The 19,477-nt window shown below is 46.7% G+C and overlaps 1 protein-coding gene across 1 annotated transcript in view; it reads left to right on the top strand.

Annotated features, from left to right (window-relative positions):
* USP19 (ubiquitin specific peptidase 19) overlaps window positions 1-19,477 on the top strand; it is a gene marked incomplete in the record, with an annotated part of 203,680 nt that overhangs the window by 148,858 nt on the left and 35,345 nt on the right. Inside the window, 2 exon segments of the mRNA XM_078766316.1 lie at window positions 13,850-14,075; window positions 14,543-14,695. Of these exon segments, the coding sequence (XP_078622442.1) occupies window positions 13,850-14,075; window positions 14,543-14,695 (379 nt within the window).

Here is a 19,477-nt window from a genome sequence, read left to right as displayed (position 1 = left end):
TTGGCGGAGAAGAGAATCCCGAAGGTGAGCAGGAGTGTATGGCGCGAAAGTGTTTGGCGCGAAAAGATTTTTGGCGCGCTTGGGATCCAGACGAAACCCGGGTGCTTGTGGAAGGTCCGTGGTGCGATGTACGCGAGTGAGCAAAAAAGGTGTGCACTGAAGCACGAGAGTATGACGGAATGTGAGTGGGAAGAGTGTGAAATGGAGTGTGAAACAGAGTGTGCGATGGCCGCGAGTGAGAGAGAATGCACACCGGAGCATGTTGTAGAGAGTGTGCGAAGGAAGTGCACACCAGAGCGTGTGATTGGGTGTGCAACAAGAGAGTGCACACCCATGGGTAAGTGTGCGCTGATTGGGTGTGTACCGGGAGAGTGCACACCCGTGGTTGTTACTGAGGGTGTAACAAGAGAGTGTGCATGAGGGTGTGTGATGGCCGATTGTGTGACGAAGTGTGTGGAGGAAAAGTGTGTAACGGAGTGTATGAGTGGTACGAGTGCGCCTGGGTGGTGTGCACGAGAGCGTGTGGTAATAGAATGCAGGGAGTGTATGGGAGGCGCTGGAGTGCCGCGTTGTGCGAGTTAGGAATGGGTTGCGTGTGTTGAGAACGCGGCTCGAGCATCGACGCAGACCGGAGGAGCGTTTCGGGCGACGTATAGCCGATGCGAGCCCTCGGTACGTGGTGTACTTTGTGTGCAGCGGGGATCGGCGGGGATCGTTGCCGCGGCGGCGTGCACGATTCATGCCGGGCCCCGCCCTGTATGGTCGGTGCCGCGCCTTGGCGGGAAAGGCGATCGGCACGGTTCAAGGGGGGGTAGGAGAGGCCGGAGCTTCGCCCCCTGGCGGCCGCGGTGCTCTGACCGTGGGAGGTTGGGCCATCGTGCAGGGGACCGAAAGGCTCTGCGCAGAGGTGGCGCCTGGAACATTGGCCCAACAAAGCCTCCTCCCCTGAATCGAAAATGCCGGACGGACCCAACCTACAGTAGTCCAACCACCCGCATGCATTGCTCGGCTTTTCGAAGCCGAGCTGTGACGAAAATGTATTGCCGCACGGAGAGGCTCATAGTACAGTGGACGGATAGCCATAGTGTTGGCGAATGGTACCCGGCGTGGGGGAGTGGTGGTTTCGCCATTCCTCACGAATCTTTGGGGCACATGAGCAGTAGATTATGGGGTGGCAGTGTAAACTAGCCAAGGGCGGGCTAGGATATTGTTAGAGATTTAGAAATGACAGTAGGGACAAGATTTAAGTCGGAACATGGTGCAGGTAGAGGGGACGTAGCGAGATTAGTTGGATTATAATGACGAGGGAGTGCTTAGTGTAAGGGAAGACGGGAAAGCACGAGTATTAGGGGGAAGTAGTCAGTTAGATGATACTGTGTGTGTGTGTAGTAGTGTATAAGTGGTGTATTGAGGACATATGGAGTTGTTGACTTGCATGGTGTGCAAGAGGGGAAGGTTGGAGTGAATTGACTTGCATGGTGTGCAAGTGGGGAACAGGTATGAGAGCACAAGAGGTGTGCAAGAGAGCTTGGTGTGTGAGAATATTTGGTGTGGAATGCTTGGTGCGAGATAGAGGGTGTGGAATGCATGGTGCGAAGGAGTGAATGGGGGGAGATGGACCCCTTCACGAATACCCGGGGAGGGTAGTTTAAAGTCAGGTAGAGGGCTTAGGTAAAGTGTTGGATATTGACATCTGTGGTGCGGGGAGTAGCAGGAAGTGCTTGGATGGGTGCATGAGTCTGTGGAATGGCTGGGTGTGTGGGCTTTGTTGGTGCATATGGTTAGTGGAGCACTCCGCCACTGGTAGTTTGTCGGCCAGGTGAGGCCGCAGGTAGGCTCTGGGAGCCAGTTAGAGTAGTGTTCAGTGCGGCCCGAGGATCCTAGGAAAGGACCCGTGTAGCCCAATGCCAGAGAGGGCATCAGGGGGTGAGAGAGCCAGGAGGGGCCTTCCCCAATTTAGGTAGTCGCAAGGTGCAAGGTAAGCTCGGGTGGCGACTTCAGTGGCGGTGGTGCGCAGGTAGTTGGACCTGCAAGTGGAGCTACACGACCCAGCCCCGAAATTGTGCAAAGGCACAGATTGAAAAATTGAGGAGTGAGACCCAAATTTGGAAGAGCACCACAGGGTGGGTCAATGGGAATTGGTTTTTAGAACCGCATAGTTTAAAGAGGCCAATTGGCAGGGTATGACCTCGGGTAGTTTAACTGAGTTAATGTAACTAGTGTAGCTCGGATGAGGAAATCCCTTCGCACCATCCACATTCATTCATCAAGGTGACAAAGCTCCACACCAGCACCAAGTGAACGATTTGAGTAAGTGAGACGCATCTCGACGTGATTAGACAATGAGTTTGTTCCATCTCTTCCTTCCTGGGAGGGATTGGAAGACGAATTTGGTTTAGAGAGGGATATGGGAGACAGGACATAGTGACGGATTTGTAATTTGTAAATACAGGGAGGGGCAAGGGTAGTGTAAGCTGACATGAGGGGTTACGAACGGTTATGGACGAGCTTGCTCTGCTCGCCCTCCCGCGCCCCTCATGTTGCATTACCTTGTGTTCTGGTGTGCCCTTGCGCCCTTTCCTCTGCTAACTGTGCTTTGTCTCTCCTCCCCACCCATGGACCAATTTTGGAGGAGTGTGCAGCAACTTTGAACTGTGCGGCTGCACTTTGCCATATCTGTGCGGCTGCACGTTGCTACGCCCATGCAGATGAACGGCATGGTACTTTGCTGCCGTACTCCTTATGCTAACTTTGCTGCACATGCACAGACACTTTGCTGCACCACATTACACATGGACCACACGTTTCGTGGCCTTACACTTTGCCGAGCAGTCATTTTCTACAGACTTACCTTTCATCTTCGGACCGCTGGTTTTAAGTGGCATCAGTGTCACGCAGTCGGACCACATAAGATTGGCCCTGCTGGCAACTAAAACGAACTCGGGTTTTTGTACATTTTATTCTGGTGTGCCAGGAAAGAAGAACTTAGTTTTTATTGCACACAGAAGATGAAGCAAGAAGAAGATGCAGCCCAGCAGCAAATGGTGAACTTTTTGAACGGTGCATTGATGACTGTGTTATGTGTATTGGTGCATTGCTGTGCTTTCTCTCCCCTCCAATCTTCTTTCCAAAAAGAACAGGTCCTGGGTCATAGAGATGTAAATAATTAGATTTTGTAATTGTAAATAAGATGCTACCCACCGACTTTGTGTAGTTTGTGAATTAATTCCGCAATTTGGTTAGTTGTGGGTGCGAGTCTGTTAGTTACACAACGCAGTAGGTGGGACATATTTAGTGTTGTAAAACTGTTGCATACACGGGTTAGAGTTGATGTCAGAGGGGAACCACATCTAAGTGTCACATGTAATTAAAAACTAGTCCCAAGTCTTTCTCAAAACCGGTCGTTCACACCTGTGTGGGTTCGACTCGGGGACGAGTCTGACGAGGGAGGGGGCAGTGCTGCGGTTTTGAGATTGGCACATTGAAGTCATTAAAGGTTAAAGGTTTGCCCCCCATAGTTAGTCACACGAGAAACATATAGGCCCATTTGTAGTATAGTTATGTCTTAGAATGTGTAAGAATAGGCCATTTCCCCTCTTAGTACCTGCGTTGTGTAAAGACAGGAGAATAGGCCCCCCAATCATTTTGCTCCAACCTCCATTCTACCTCTATGGGCGCAATCCATCCCGCGTCCCATTTGGCTGTCCCCTAGTCAAGTTAACATGAGGCAGGGCCTCGAAAGGTGAAGGGGGGTTGAGCTCGGCGCGGCAGTGGGGACGGTAAGAATGAACTAGCCAATCGGAGCTTGAGCGGAATGGCGTGAGAGGGCGTGGTGAAGAGCGTCTGGTGAGTTCCAGAGGGTTCTAAGGGCGTGGCAATAAAACCCTTTGCGCGAAGCCCCCACCTCAGTTATGAGAAGGGAGAGGCACTCGTCGAGTCGAGTTATGATAAGGGAGAGGCAGGCGCTCGAGTCGTGGAGTCCAGAGTTGCGGGAGAGGTGCGCTGAAGTGACTTTTGAGTACAGAGGAAGGAGACGTGCTTGACGGGAATCACCCGCGCTGAATGAACCTTGTTACGTGGAATACGTTGGCGCAGACAGGGCGTTGTTAACTCGCGCGGTTCGGCCAAAGCGAGTGAACGTGGCTGAGTAACCGCCAGCCACGCACAGTCCGCCCTCTACCGTTCGCCCCAAGATTATCCGCTTTGTTCGAGCGACATGTTCGAGCGTCCTGCTTTCACCTGTCTCCATCTTCGTGGGACGTGCCGGGGACCGTGGAGAGTGAGACGGAGCCAATCCTGTACCACCACCGCGGAGCTGGTGAACATCATCCTGCCGATGAGCAATCCCTGTGTGAGTGTGTGTGTGAGACGGGCCCGTTTGTCCTGGGGTATTAAGAGTAAGACTGTTTCAGGATTTCCCTGTGTCTCTTCGTCCTGAGCTGTAAATACGTGCAATCATAAGTAAACATATTTGTTCTGCCTTTTCTTCCAATTCGATCGCCTTTGTGATTTCTCCATTGACTAAGCGTGGTACGAATAAGATCGCTCCAATCGGGCCTAGTAATTAATAATAGCGTGGATCACGTGTACGCAAACCGCTCGGCGTATCACCATCACACGTGGTTCGTGCGAGGCTTATTGCCTCGCTTCCAGGGCAGCGCTAGTACTTAGGTAACAGCGAATTTGGTCCTGAAACCCTATTTAGCGCTGTCCGGAAGGGACGTAATACGTCTCGGGTCGTGCCAGGTCAGTAAAGACAAGGGGATTAATCCCCCCTTGATAAGGGGAGAAGGCCGGCGGCGGATCCACAACAATATATATATATATATATATATATATATATATATATATATATATATATATATATATATATATATATATATATATGTATATATATATATATATGTATATATATATGTATAATATACATATGCCAGTATAAAGAAGTACAATCATTAAACTTGCTAATTAAAGTACGGTTATTAAACTTGCTAGCTTAACTTACCGGTATAAATAAATGTACAATAATTTAACTTGCTTGTAAAAGTACGATGATTAAACTCAAAATGATGTGGTGGGTCACGTGATATATGACGTAATCAAATCACCATTTTTTTGTTGGGCTGGGCCAATGAAGCGTAACATTACCCCAAAAACAATATCTTTCTTCCAAGATATTCAAGAAAAGAACAATGATTAAGTGTTAAGTGAAGCCATATGTATGCATTAAACGAAACATGAATTTCTGTGCATGTGGACCTGTAAGTGAGGGAATGATGCGTGTAAAGCAATTCCAATATTTCAGATGATATTTTCTGGCAAAGTTCTCACCACGAGGTTATTGTCCCCCGTCGCACCGCGGAGCGAAAGGGGGATTATGGTTTTCCCCTCCGTCCGTGCGTGCGTGCGTCCGTGCATGCGTACATGCATGCGTGCATAAGCGAAGGACCGAATTCTAATTTGGTGTGTGGGTGCAACCCACGTCAAAATCCAAGATGGCCGCCGCCATGTATGTCTGACGCCATGTTTGTTTGAACCTTGTGAGCGGAATATCTTGAAAAATAAGCGCAGTACCAACGTCTAATCTGGTGTTTGGGTGTATCTAGGCATAAGGAAGAACGCTATTGAAAATTGGGTCGCCACGTCAAAATCCAAGATGGCCGCCACCATATATATGTCTGAACCTTATGAAGCGAAATATCTTGAAAAATAAACGAACTACTAACTTCTAATCTGGTGTATGGGTGTATCTACGCATAAGGGAGAACGCTATTGAAAATTGGGTCGCCACGTCAAAATACAAGATGGCCACCTTGCGTCCTCCACTTTGTCAACTCGCATCACATCACTGACGGGGGACATAGGCGTAACGCTTGTTTAAGATCAAAAGAACTGCACCTTGCCTATACATACAAGGCAAGATGTAGTTCGGTTTTTGTTAACCCGTTAACCCGATCAGTGTGGAAAACCGTTTACGCATTTGAGGGTGGATGTGGTAGTTGTGTGTTGTTATGGGCAAAAGTAAGATATGTTCATAAAAAAGGCTTGTTCTTCGTTTTCTGCTTTCCTGCTGAATAAAGTAACAAACTCTTGATGATGCTCGGGTTGTAACTTATTTTTCTAAAACTTGATAAGGGCCTGAGGTTCAAGGATGGAGTAAATATTGAACAAAAGTTGCTAACTACCATGGGAAACTTCCCCCAAGTGGTTGGCATAATGGCATATACACTTTACCGCGTTCTATTCATTCCATCTATTATTCCACCTGTTCAGTCTTGCAGACCATGACCAGCCCCAGCCCTCGACGATTAAGTGTTCCATTCAATGAAAGAGCGCAGTAGTTGGAGGTTGGGGGGGTTGGTGTTTGCAAAGCTGTTTTTAATTATTTTTGTTGCATTGAATATTGTTTTCATTTATTATACAAGAGATCATGGGAACGCTCCAGCATAGACAAGACGGGCTGTTGGGGAGAAGTAATACAGAGAAATGTTTTGTGAACTAAAAATGTATCAACTTGAATCATGAAACGTTAACCTGTGTTTATCTTATTGGTGATAACACCCATTACATAGCCTTGAACATTGTTGACGTTTTGAAAGCTGCTCTGGAGAAATTCTCAAAACTGTTCGTTATCCAGAAACCACAGGCATGTGTTTCCATGGCATTGGTGCGGGTCACACCGAGACTGTAACATTTGGAATTGTATCGTTCATTGTGGACGATACGCGGCACCACAAAAAACAAGAACATTGGGGTTCTGTTCGGCTTGTTTTGTTTCCTTTCATGGCATTACAGTACCAACTTGTCTTGCTGCATTCAGTGCCACCCATGGATTTGACGTTCCCACAAAGCCCTCTATCATTCTACATCTATTGGTGTCCTGAGCTATCCAGGGCTGCTGTCAATAATCGCTTGATTACATGGTCTTTATTCTTTATGGTTATCTTTATTCGTACCAAGTTGGGTCACCCGATCAAGATCGGGTTATTCAGATTTTGGTAAACCGTCAAGAAGATTCTTGTAAGCCAAGATGAAGTCAAATTGAGCAAAGCTATAAATATATGATCGCAGTGGAAATGAGGGAAATGCATTAACAGCAGAATAGACACCTTACAGAAAGATTGCGGCAGGGGAAGAAACGCCCAGAATTGTTTTCCCCAGAAATGGATGTTTTACACCTGTCGCAAAAATTACCCCGGGAATACAACACGGCAATGATGGGCCAAATGGCCTCCTCATGACATTCCTTGTTTTAGCCTCCTACAGGATCGTGCGACCAATGATTGGACTTGGTGTAGTCCTGCGGAGACTCGGCCCTTTACATATGTATGTTAATTCCCATCCTGCATATTGAAAACAGATATTTAAATGCAGTTTTGTGATATGACGCTCAATCGCCGGAAGCACCGTCATTTCATATTTTGACATTAATTTGATTACGAATTGGAAAGCTTTTATTTTGACGTTTTGGCATTTATTTTGACACACTTTCGTGTGTGAAAGTAATCGTTCGGTACAGCAAATGCCAGGGAAATTGGCCCAAGGGGCTGGAATGGTATGAGGAACAAACAGACATCTTACACCATTCTTCCGCATCTGGTGACCAAAATGTCTGTTTTCTTCTGAGTAGTTTTGTTTTATAGTTTTCTGTTGTTCGTTCGCAACCCCTGCGTCTATGACTGAAACGAATGTGCTTTTGGCAATCACCTTTCGAGTGGCATCTCGATTGCCTCACTAGGCAACGCCGGATTTATGGTGGTGGAGATCCCAGGGCATGCATGGGTGGTGGTGGCCCTTTTTGCCACCAACAATGAAGTAAAACAGTGGTTTTCAAACTTTTTCACTGATGGCACCCGGAACTCTTATGTCTTATTCTGTGGGCACCCCTATTCAATTTCCTATTTGTATAGTTGCTGTAAGTATATTGCACGAGCTAAATTATTGGATAAAGTACGTGATTTCAGGAGTGTTTTGTGGGATTTTATCACCACCAATGGATTCCAGACACAACTGAAGCTTGGCAAAGCGTGCAATTAGCCTGCCAAAAAGATATTGTATTGTTGCAGATCTCAAACGTCGGCTCTCCCCTATCAAGAGGGGGTTAATCCCCTTGTCCTTTTATCTGGCCGACGCGACCCTGGGGGGTATAACGTCCTTCCCGGCGTGGCGTTAGGTAGGGTTTTTAGGACTAGGGATTCGCTACTACCTAAGTACTAACGCCGGCCGGAAATGAGGGAATAACTCCCGCCCGAATCACGGATATTGATGGAATATTGCCGAGCGGATAGCAATCCGTCCGCGACCCGAGCTGTTAACCAGTGACTAGACCCGATTCTAGCGGTTCCTAATCGTGCCACGCTTACCCAATTGAGAAAAGACTAGGACGATCGGATAAGAGGAAGCCAGGAAAATAGGAAGAACAGATTGGTTTATTAATTATGTACAAAGAAGAAGAGGAAACGAAAGAATGTACAAGAAAGTAAGAGGAAGGAAAAGTACACAGGGCAGTCTTAACTACAGTCTTAACCTATTCCCTGGACAAACGGGCCCGTCTCACACACAGACACTCACACGGGGGTTGCAGATGGTAGGGTGGAAGGTCCGGCGATGGTGTCCAGGCTCCAGTCCGGCTCCGGTCCAGCCGACGAAAAACCCGGCAGGCAGCTCTTCACATAGCGTAACGCGAGCGGACAATTATAATGACGGGGGAAGGCTGGTATACTGGCGTACGTAATATGCGCACTACTCGCTCCAAGCGCACCCTCCCCAATGTCCTGCATGCTGCAGTTCGTGGCAATGCGTGTCGTGCGCTCGCCCTTAGTACAGCGGGTTGCCACAGCGCGTCTCTTTGAAATACCAAGGCTTGGCTTCAGTTCCCTCGTAAAGTGCACGTCCCAGGTCAAGCGCCTCTCTCTCCCCGCTCAGACCTCTTTAATGAGCGCTGCTTCGTAATTCTTCCCAACAGTTCTCTGTAATCGCATCAGCGCTTTCCACAACGATCAGTCCTCTTGAATGACCAACCTTCCCCAGCGAGTCCTCTCCGCACAGTCCTCCGCTGTAAGTCCTCTCAAAGGGCTTTGTGCGCTGGCTTTTATAACTCAAGCCAGCGATCGCTCCGCAAGCCCCAACCACGCCCTGTCAGGCAATGTCACTCCAGCCCTGGTTGGCTGGTTATGGCTTACCGGCCCCGCCCTGACGGCTGGGTGACGTGGCCACACCTCCTCCCTGGCGCTCCGCCCCCTTTTTCCGGGCTTCACCTCATGGCTTATGGCGGCGTTGAGCGAGCTCAAGGGCAGCGAAGGCTGCAGCCAAGGAGCGTACCAAATTGGGAGGGGCCATGGGGCACAGACTGGGGAGCGCGCTTAATGGTGTCGCTTGGAGGGAGGCTGCAAAATGAACGGAAGGGGACCTACTCTTATTTGATTGACGCAACGCAGATTCAACTATTGGAAAATGGCCTTATCTAACACATACTAAGAAATAACTGATGTCCTATGGTGACCTACGTGTTGCTTGTGGCCTACCTATGGGGTGCTACCTTTAACCTTTAATGATGTGATATTTACAAGCAAGTGTGGGTTCTCAAAACCGCAATAGTATTACTGTCACAACTTCCAAGCTACATTAGATTTAATTTGAGTAATCTACCATATAAACCACAATGTCAGTTTGTGTGTTTGTACAGATGTCTGTCGCCCTTCATAAGGACAATTTGTGTCGGGTTTTAAAGGCCAATCTTTTAACATGAATGTATGTTCACTGTGGTATATTTTTAAACTTAAAGGATAAAACAAACTCTAAAAACATTTTCCATAAGAGTAATTATGTCTCTTTTATTGGAATTGTAGACTGTGCCTTTCTAAACTAGTCTCAAGGGCGGTGTACAGGTTTGTGTTTTTTAAACATCAACAAATACAAGGCGCAGTAAGGTGAAATTTGGTGCACCTGATGTGCAATGCGCTCAGAGTAAAACGAGTTTATTTTTCATCCCTATGATGTCTACAAAGAAGATATAAGCACACCTGACACTAGGCTGAGGTTTCAGGCTTTGGCATGCTCAAGAGGGTGCGCAGTCGAATAAATTGGTCCAACCCATCATATTTGACGGGCTTTATACTAGTGGAACTATTAAGTTGCGAATCTAGAAGCATTGCTTTTTATGTTCCTGGTATCGGATTCTGCTAAAACAAAGTAAAAATCCCTCAAACAAATGAATGCAGACGATATGAGCGATTCAACTAGACTTGTCAAATGCCCATCGAATGCCCAATTTTTGTAGCAAATTTGCTGCACTGGTTAATATTGGGTTAAAAAGCTATTCTTCACAACAACAATTGGACACTTGACAATAATCCTGGATGAGCCCTTGGGTGGTGGAGGCTCCATGGCACATGTTGTAAATCCTGCCCTGTCGCAATGTCCTTCCTCTCGCAGCTTTGTGAAGAAATCCACACTTGTGACTCACGCGTCATTGTGGGCCAGATCAAACGTTTCATCAGATGCTTTTTGGTCGAGATGATAAACTTCTCGAGTTCCAAAACGTCTTCAAACTGGTCGCCGTATGTTCGTTGCCATGGAAACCCTACTTGAGATTTCGCTGTTGTATTCAAGTTATCTTATATAATTTTTTTTCCCCCTGAAACACTAATTGATTCGCTTCCTTATTTGGTGTACCATAGCAAGGTAAATTTATCTTTGTGAAATGAACATGATGTACTGTTTTCTCTGGGTTGGTGGACAGCCAAAACTATTTTGACTCTTTGACGCACTTTATCAACAGACGTTTGTTTGTCGAATATGTCCGTGTTGGCCAGGAGTACAGATGCATGCTATTTTTTTTCCCAGTGTTGTAGGTCTGATATGGCTTGTTGTTTGTCTGCCTACTGCCCATTTTATGGCTGGTCGGTTGCATCTCTGTCATGGGTTGTGCATGCATGTTGTGGGTGGTCTGTCTGTCTGTGACATCTGTCTTCAAAGAAACATAGACCTTCGTGTTCTTGTAACGTCTTGGAAATGAACCTTAACATACCTTGTGCTGCATTTCCCATTAATCACCTCCTTTACGTACTTCATTCACAACGTCAGTTTGGTTTGCTCAAGAGACAATATGGTCATTTTTCCACGATAATTAATGTAAGGTGTTTTAATGAAAATGTCTAGCCTTGCCATTGTAAATGCTGCTGAGTACATAAGAGCATGACTCGACTGGTGACTAAAACACGTGTAAACATTCCATTGAGGGTGTCTGCCTATGAATGGTCCGTCAGAGAGAAGGGTGCTGGGGCATGGGGGATGGAGGAGGAGCGGAGGGAGCTGTGGAAATTTCCAGGCACATGGGAGAGTGGTGTGCACATGGAGAAGGAGAGTAATCCACGTTTATTGTGGCACATCATTAAAATCCACCGACCATCGCCCTCATGATTGGGACAGAACGATTTATCCATCGAGGCACACACTCATCGTCGTGCGTTGTTCCCTTACGAGGAGCTTCAACGCAAGACGAGGACATTGGGCCCAAGCCTGTGCAATGGTTGCCAACCTATGCTTGCCCATGCCCCATCCTTCTTTTCAAAGCTGACCTGAAACGCATCCATCATGACTTCAATAATTAAATGAGGCCCTGGTTCACGTTGCGAGCATTTCGTTCGGTCAATTCCGTAGGTCTGACTGGATAAGACTTCAAAACAAAAGCTTTCGGTTTTTGGTTACAGCCGTCTAACCATCAGTGATCCGACACGTTGCGCTCATGCCACTGACATGAAGTCGCAGAAGGGATCTCCATGGGGACGTACGTTTCTGAAAAAGGGAAGAAACAAAAAAGCCTCTGTCTGTTTTATCTGCGAATATTTTCGTACTTTCGTTTATTTATTTATTTTTGTGCATACCTTTTTATGAAGACAATAGGCTTATTTTTATGAACAGTTGTAAATACTAAATTTTGTTTACCAAAGCAGGAATATTTCTGCAGTCAGTGTAATTGATGATATTAACAGACGCTTGAAATTGGCTGGCTGGACGTTTTCTAATATAAACTAGAACATCATTCGGTGGAGAGCATACCTCCGCCAGGTTGAACAGTTTATGGTTTGAATCCCACTGATGGGCCGAATCTGGATTCAGACCTGAACCAAAATCAAATTGGCTTGTTCTTGTCACCTAACCAACTCGTCCACCAAGTTTCATCCAAATCAATTTCATCAACTTCTGAAATATGCTGTACATAGTTTTTGGCCCCACCTCTCAATTATGAAGAAACACTTTATAAATACATTTTAAAAATTAGCAATTGTCATTCTCAATTGAATCGATTTGTCCTTGTCATTCTCCCAACCTGTCCACCAAGTTTTGTCCAAATCCGTCCATAAACTTTTGAAGATATCCTTCTCACAGACAGACACAGGGGTGAATTACCAATTCTACCAATGCTCACGATTACCAATTCGTATAGTCTATCAATTTGGGCCTTACCAAATTGTAGTCGACCACCAGGGTGCCCACAGACTACACGGAAAAAAAAGAAGAAAAAAAAGATCACACAACTTGTTTGGAAGAATATAATTGAGGAAGGAATTTATTTCCACGTCGATTGGACAATGAAGAGCGCAGATTAAATTTCAACGCTCGGTTGGATGTTGTGACACTTCACGCAACAAACAGAACATCTTGGAAACGGATGTACGTTTCTATGTACGTTTCTATGATCGTATTACGTGGAGGAGGACCCTCCCCGCAAACTCTCCTTCAAAGTGGAAACTGTGAGCATGTGCTGCGCCCACTATTACTAATATTAGGTGCACTGGAAAGCAATGTCGTTTTTTAAACCTGTGCACACAGCTTAAAAAAAAAAAATGACATTACTTTCCGGTACCCCAACACTATTCCGCAAACACTTGTGTGACATGGTTTAATCTACAAATTCGAAATGATGTTAGTTTAAAAAATGACATTACTTTCCGGTACCCCAACACTATTCCACAAACACTTGTGTGACATGGTTTAATCTACAAATTCGGAATAAAGTTAGTTTAAAAAATGACATTACTTTCCGGTACCCCAACACTATTCCGCAAACACTTGTGTGACATGGTTTAATCTACAAATTCGAAATGATGTTAGTTTAAAAAATGACATTACTTTCCGGTACCCCAACACTATTCCGCAAACACTTGTGTGACATGGTTTAATCTACAAATTCGAAATGAAGTTAGTTTAAAAAATAAAATGAAATGACTATCAAACGAAAATGTGATCCGATAATATGCATCCTCTGTCTGCTTTGGGTATCACAAAAAGCAACACTAAGTTGTGTTAATTTAATCCAAATATGTGCTGCCCTCTTGCGATGGGTAGCAGATGCCACCTCGTGTCCTGATGAGAAGTGGTAATGCTTGTACTTAGAAATGGTCTCAAAAGTTTCCATTGAGCTGTTCAACATTACGTTGTGGTTGATGTTGGGCCGGTGGTTAATTGATGTGATGTCGTTTAACGCGGCCAACACACTTACATGTCAGAAAGGTGGCGGTTGTAGCAGGAATATGAAAGTATACATGTTTGAATCTATGCTCACCGTGATCTAAACAAAGCTCACGGGGGAGCTTGTACAGGTATTGCACGCGCCAATGACAAGATTTGGTTGAATCGAGGGCAATGATATGTTTCGCTCAGTCCAAAAGCGTCAACAGTCATTATTGCACGCGTCCCCCAAACCCCTTGTCGTCAGCGTTGGCCTCGTTTGCCAGGTGCACGACTCTGCATTCAAACCAACTGTCAGGTTTTTGCATGTACACGATTGCTGTTTAATTACTACCTTGTACAAAACTCAATTATGTGTCCTGTCTTTCACATTCAGACGGTTTGCTCTCACTTCCTGAGGAAGCCAACCTGGTGCTGGAATGGTGCAATCACGGTCGAATTCCAGGCCACGTTGCTGTGGAGACTAAGCCCCTGCTCGTGGAGGAGGAGGAGGAAGGTGCTGGCGGTGGAGCGGGTGCCAGTGGGAGTGTCTCGGGTGTAACGCTTTCTCACTGTCTCAATCTGTTCACCAAACCAGAGGTTCTCGCCCCAGAGGAGGCCTGGTGAGGAGTTTTTGTTTTTTTGTACAAAGCCGAGGCTCAACGAAGAGCTCAAACACATAACAGACCAAAACAAGAAGAACTTAGTGGTGTTGGGGTGATGTTGTGACTTAAAAAAACATGGATTGGGTGGTAGCTGAACACCTTTTGGAAACGAATGGAGTAGACCAGGACTAGAAGTCGAGGTGTGAAATATTTTGAGGCATATTTATCTATTTTCTGGGTCACCTTGCAGTGCTTTGAATGAAGTGAGCGGATGTTGAGTTTCATGGTGTGTGCAGTGTGAGCTTCCTCGGTAGAACATGATAATCAACTTGGGATATTTGTCAACCTTCATCGGAACAAGCAGGTTATCCACATGGTTGGTTCATGGGGTTTATTATCATCGTTTCCTTCAAATATCAATCTAAAAGTCACTAACCTTTGACCTTTCCAAGTGATGTACATAATCCTCCTATCCCCCTCCCAAGGTTCTGCCCTCAGTGCAAAACTCACCGGCAGGCATCAAAGCAACTGCTCCTTTGGCGTCTCCCAAACGTGCTGATTCTGCAGCTCAAACGGTTTTCTTTTCGCAATATCCTCTGGAGGGATAAAATCAACGCCATGGTGGATTTCCCCATCAGGTGAGCCACGGTTACCCTGATTAAATGATCAAGCTGATACAATTACCAGACGTTCCCCCAGCATTCCCAAGGCCATGCCTGACATTTGGCCCATCACACGCCTGCTCTGGTGCATGTAGTTATGTAGTGGACAAAATAAATGGGAAAAACCTGGGTAAATGAGGGACACTATGTTAGGCAATGGCTCCCACACAGGTGTGGCCATATGTCACATTGTGTGGCAGCCATATTAGCTTGAAAGCCAATATTTAAATTTAAAAAATCCCCTCTCTGAAACCGCTTCACGGATCGATGTGAAACCTGTCATGGCTGGTGAAAATGTGATACTTGAAAACAGCTGAAGGAATTTAAATCAAACTTGTTTATTTTTAGGACAGTGAACGAGGGCATCTACCCATTGTGGGACTATGCGGAGGCATATTGGCGACAGTCGCATTGTTCTAGTTAGGATAAGGAATTAAAACATTTTTGGCTGGTATACCACTTCACCTATGATGTCATCATTATCATGCTTTTGTTCCCCATTCTGCATGGGTGTCACTCCAATCCTGAAAGTTTTGTCTCAATCGGACATGTGGTTGCTGAGAAAAACGGGGTTTAGCCCATACGGATGGACGGACGGACGGCCCGACAACATAATGCCTCTGGCCACCTTCGGGGGCGGAGGCATAAAAATGACCCGAAGCATGCCTGGCCGGCTGCAAGAGGAGACTCTTTGGGCATGTTTGGCAGGGGCTTCAGTGACAAAGACAGCTCAACTTGCTGATTCACGAGCAAGGGTATTGAAGGTTATGTTGGCAGGTAACTCCAAGGGAAAATATATCATCAGCAAAGGGCAACAGTGGGCGGAAGAGCATACTCCAGAATCATGACGTCCATTAGAAGTACAAGGGAAAGCAGGCGAGCAACTGCAGATCAATCGACTGTAAATTTCAATCTGAGGCGCGAGCAGCCAGTTTCAGTCCGCCGAGAACTCCACCGAGCAGGATACCATAGTCTGGTTGCAGTGCACAAACAACCACTCATCACACCTGACAAGGCACGTTTGCGAGTCCAGTGGTGCAAAGAGCACAAGCAACGGACTACCGAGCAGTGGAGACATGTGACATGGTCAGATGAACAATCCTTCACCATGTTCTCGACAAACGGACGAGTGAACGTGTGGTGCCAACTTAAATGACTCTTCAACCCTGAGTGCTTGGCTCCAACAGTGAAGGGTTCTGTCATGTTGTGCTGTGCATTTTCATGGCGTCGTTTTGGTGCAGTCATTCCCTTTGAAGGCAAGGTCATTTGCAATCGCTACTTAATGGTACTGAGTGATAATCTTCACCTCATGTTGCAGCATTTCCTTCATGCTGGGAGGGGTGTCTTCTGGGATGACAACGCCCCCATCCACAGAGCACATGGGGTCGCCCAATGGTTTGATGAGCATGACACTGATGTTATTCATATATCATGGCCTTCTCATTCACCAGATCTGAACCCAATTGAGCATTTATTGTATATTCTGGAATGACGCCGGAGACAGAACGTATTCCACCTCCATCAAACAGGTGTGAGTTGATTGACTTTCTTGTGGGAGAAAGGTGCCGCATCCCTCCTGCAGAATTCCACACGCTGGTGGACTCCATGCCACGGCACATACAGGCCGCATGTGGTGGCCCAGCGCCCTATTAAGTGACTACATTGGTCTTTCCATTTTTGTTTTTGTCCACTACCGGTGCATAGTTATTAAGTGAACCATGTCATCCAAACCTGAATTTCAAATTCCAACTATCAGAGCTGTTGTCTTTATGCACTCCTCTACAGGCTGGGGGCAAAGTTTCTCTTTGCCGAAACGTTTTCACTTGTATCCTTCGGTGATTGTTTTTAGCACCGGCTTAGATACAAAGTTTATTCCCTCCTTCAGCAAAAGTGGATGGAGGTTATGTGTTCACCCCTGTCTGTATGAGCACTATATCTCAAAGTTGTGGATGGATTCAGACAAAACTTGGTGGGCAGGTTGGGTGTGTGATGAGGACGAGTTGATTGGATTCCAGTGAAGATCCGGATCCAGAAAGTAGAATTTAAAAAAAACAAGCATTACTCCTAGGTCCCCCGTCGGTGAAGTGATGCGAGTTGACAAAATGGAAGACGCAAAGCGGCCATCTTGGATTTTGACGTAGCGACCCAATTTTCAATAGCGTTCTTCCTTATGCCCAGATACACCCACACACCAGATTAGAAGTTGGTACTTCGCTTATTTTTCAAGATATTCCGCTCACAAGGTTCAGACATACATGGCGTCAGACATACTGGATTTTACTCAGACATACTGGCGTACTGGAGTACTTCAGATCAGACATACTGGAGTCAGACATCAGACATACTGCGTCAGACATACTGGCCACCACATACTGGTGGCCATCTTGGATTTTGACGTGGGTTGCACCCACACACCAAATTAGAATTCGGTCGTTCGCTTATGCATGCATGCACGCACGCACGCACGGACGGGCGGACACACACACGGACGGAGGGGAAAACCATAGTCCCCCTTTCGCTCCGCGGTGTGACGGGGGACAACAAGCGTTACGCCTCGGTCCCCCGTCGGTGAAGTGATGTGAGTTGACAAAGTGGAAGACGCAAGGCGGCCATCTTGGGTTTGACGTGGCGACCCAATTTCCAATAGCGTTCTTCCTTATGCCGAGATACACCCACACACCAGATTAGAAGTCGCCTAGGCCCCCCGTCATTGAAGTGATGTGAGTTGACAAAGTGGAAGACGCAAGGCGGCCATCTTGGATTTTGACGTGGCGATCCAATTTTCAACAGCGTTCTTCCTTATGCCTGGATACACCCACACACCAGATTAGAAGTTGGTACTTCGCTTATTTTTCAAGATATTCCGCTCACAAGGTTCAGACATATATATGGTGGCGGCCTTCTTGGATTTTGACGTGGCGACCCAATTTTCAATGGCGTTCTCTCTTATGCGTAGATACACCCACACACCAGATTAGAAGTTAGAAGTTCGTTTATTTTTCAAGATATTTCGCTCACAAGGTTCAGACGTATATATGATGGCGGCCATCTTGGATTTTGACGTGGCGATCCAATTTTCAATAGCGTTCTTCCTTATGCCTGGATACACCCACACACCAGATTAGAAGTTGGTACTTCGCTTATTTTTCAAGATATTCCGCTCACAAGGTTCAGACACCGCACGTGACAAAGCCGAATGCCTCAACTCTGTGTTTGCCTCTAAATCTTGTGTCCCAAACCCATCTCTCTCTGTTCCCACCTTTCCCAGTCGAACCCAACTGCTCCTGGACTCTGTGTCCTTCTCTCCTGTCAAGGTGGAGAAGTTTCTGTCAAACCTCGACTCTGATTCTGCAACTGGACCAGACGGCATCAGCCCACGGGTCCAAAAATTCTGCTCTACCGCTCTATCTCACCCTCTCTCTGTTCTTTTCACCCTCTCTTTTGCTCAAAGTCATCTGCCAGCATCTTGGAAATCAGCAAACATTACCGCTTTACACAAAAAAGGTGCAAAAACAGATCCTTGCAACTACAGACCAATCAGCCTGCTTCCAATATTATCAGCAAAGTCATGGAATCCATCATTTCTTCGGATATCAAATCCTTCCTCTTCTCCAATGGCTTGATCTCTGATCATCAATTTGGATTTAGACCAGGTCATTCTACTCTGGACATGTTGCTTCTGCTGTCTCAACAATGGATGGTGGTCCTCAATGCCAAACAGGAAATCAGAGCTGTCTCACTTGACATATCACGTGCCTTCGATACGGTCTGGCACCCAGCTCTCCTCACCAAACTCTCCTCCTATGGTATCCATGGAAATCTCCACTCATGGCTTGCGGACTTCCTCTCTGGTCGAAGGCAACGTGTGGCCCTGAATGGATTTCTCTCATCTCCCCTTCCTGTTCTGGCTGGAGTTCCCCAAGGTAGTGTTCTGGGCCCTGTGCTATTTCTGGTCTTCATCAATTATCTCTCCGACTCTCTGGAAAATCCTCTCTATCTCTTTGCTGATGACTCCACTATCTGCCGCACCATTCCTCATCCCTCAGATCGGCACTCTGCAGCCTCCTCACTCTCTGCAGACCTGGAAAAAAATCACAGACTGGTGGAACATGTCTTTCAATCCTGACAAATCGCACACTTTCACAATGTCTCTCCGAACGGACCGACTGGAAAACCCTCCCATCTACTTTCTCAACAATCCTCTCCAAGAAGTTCTGTCGCTCAAGCTTTTGGGTCTCACTATCTGCCATGATCTTTCTTAGGAAAACCACATTTCCAAGCTGGCCTCCAAAGCCAGTCGCCGACTGAGCATCCTCCGTCGTGCGAAGTCCTTCCTTGGCACACCTGAGCTCCTCACCACATACAAGGCTTTCATCCGCAGCTCAATGGAATACTGTTCCCCCCTCTGGGCTGGTGCTCCTGCCTCACACCTAGCTCGGCTTCACGCTGTTGAAACCAAAGCTTTCAGAATCATTGGAATCTCCTGCAATGAAGTTAACTCAGAGGGCCTTTCACTCACTCACCGCAGGCAGGTTGGTGGTCTTTTTGTCTTCTACCGACTCCTCTCCGGCCTTGCTCCCCCAGCTCTCTCTGTGCTCTGCCCAATATTCCTTCAGGTCGCACAAGATCTGCGTGCAACCCTCTTATGGTTAAACTGCCAAAATCTAGGCTCTCTGCTCACCTTCACTCTTTGATGCCCCTTTTCTCCTGCCTCTGGAACAAACTCCCCCACTCCCTTCAATCCCACCCCTCCCTCCA

Source organism: Myxine glutinosa, chromosome 12, assembly GCF_964187855.1.
Source record: "Myxine glutinosa chromosome 12, kmMyxGlut1.1, whole genome shotgun sequence".
Lineage (NCBI taxonomy): Eukaryota > Metazoa > Chordata > Myxini > Myxiniformes > Myxinidae > Myxine > Myxine glutinosa.
Note: the sequence above shows the minus strand (reverse complement) of the source record. Positions and strands in the feature narration are given on the sequence as shown.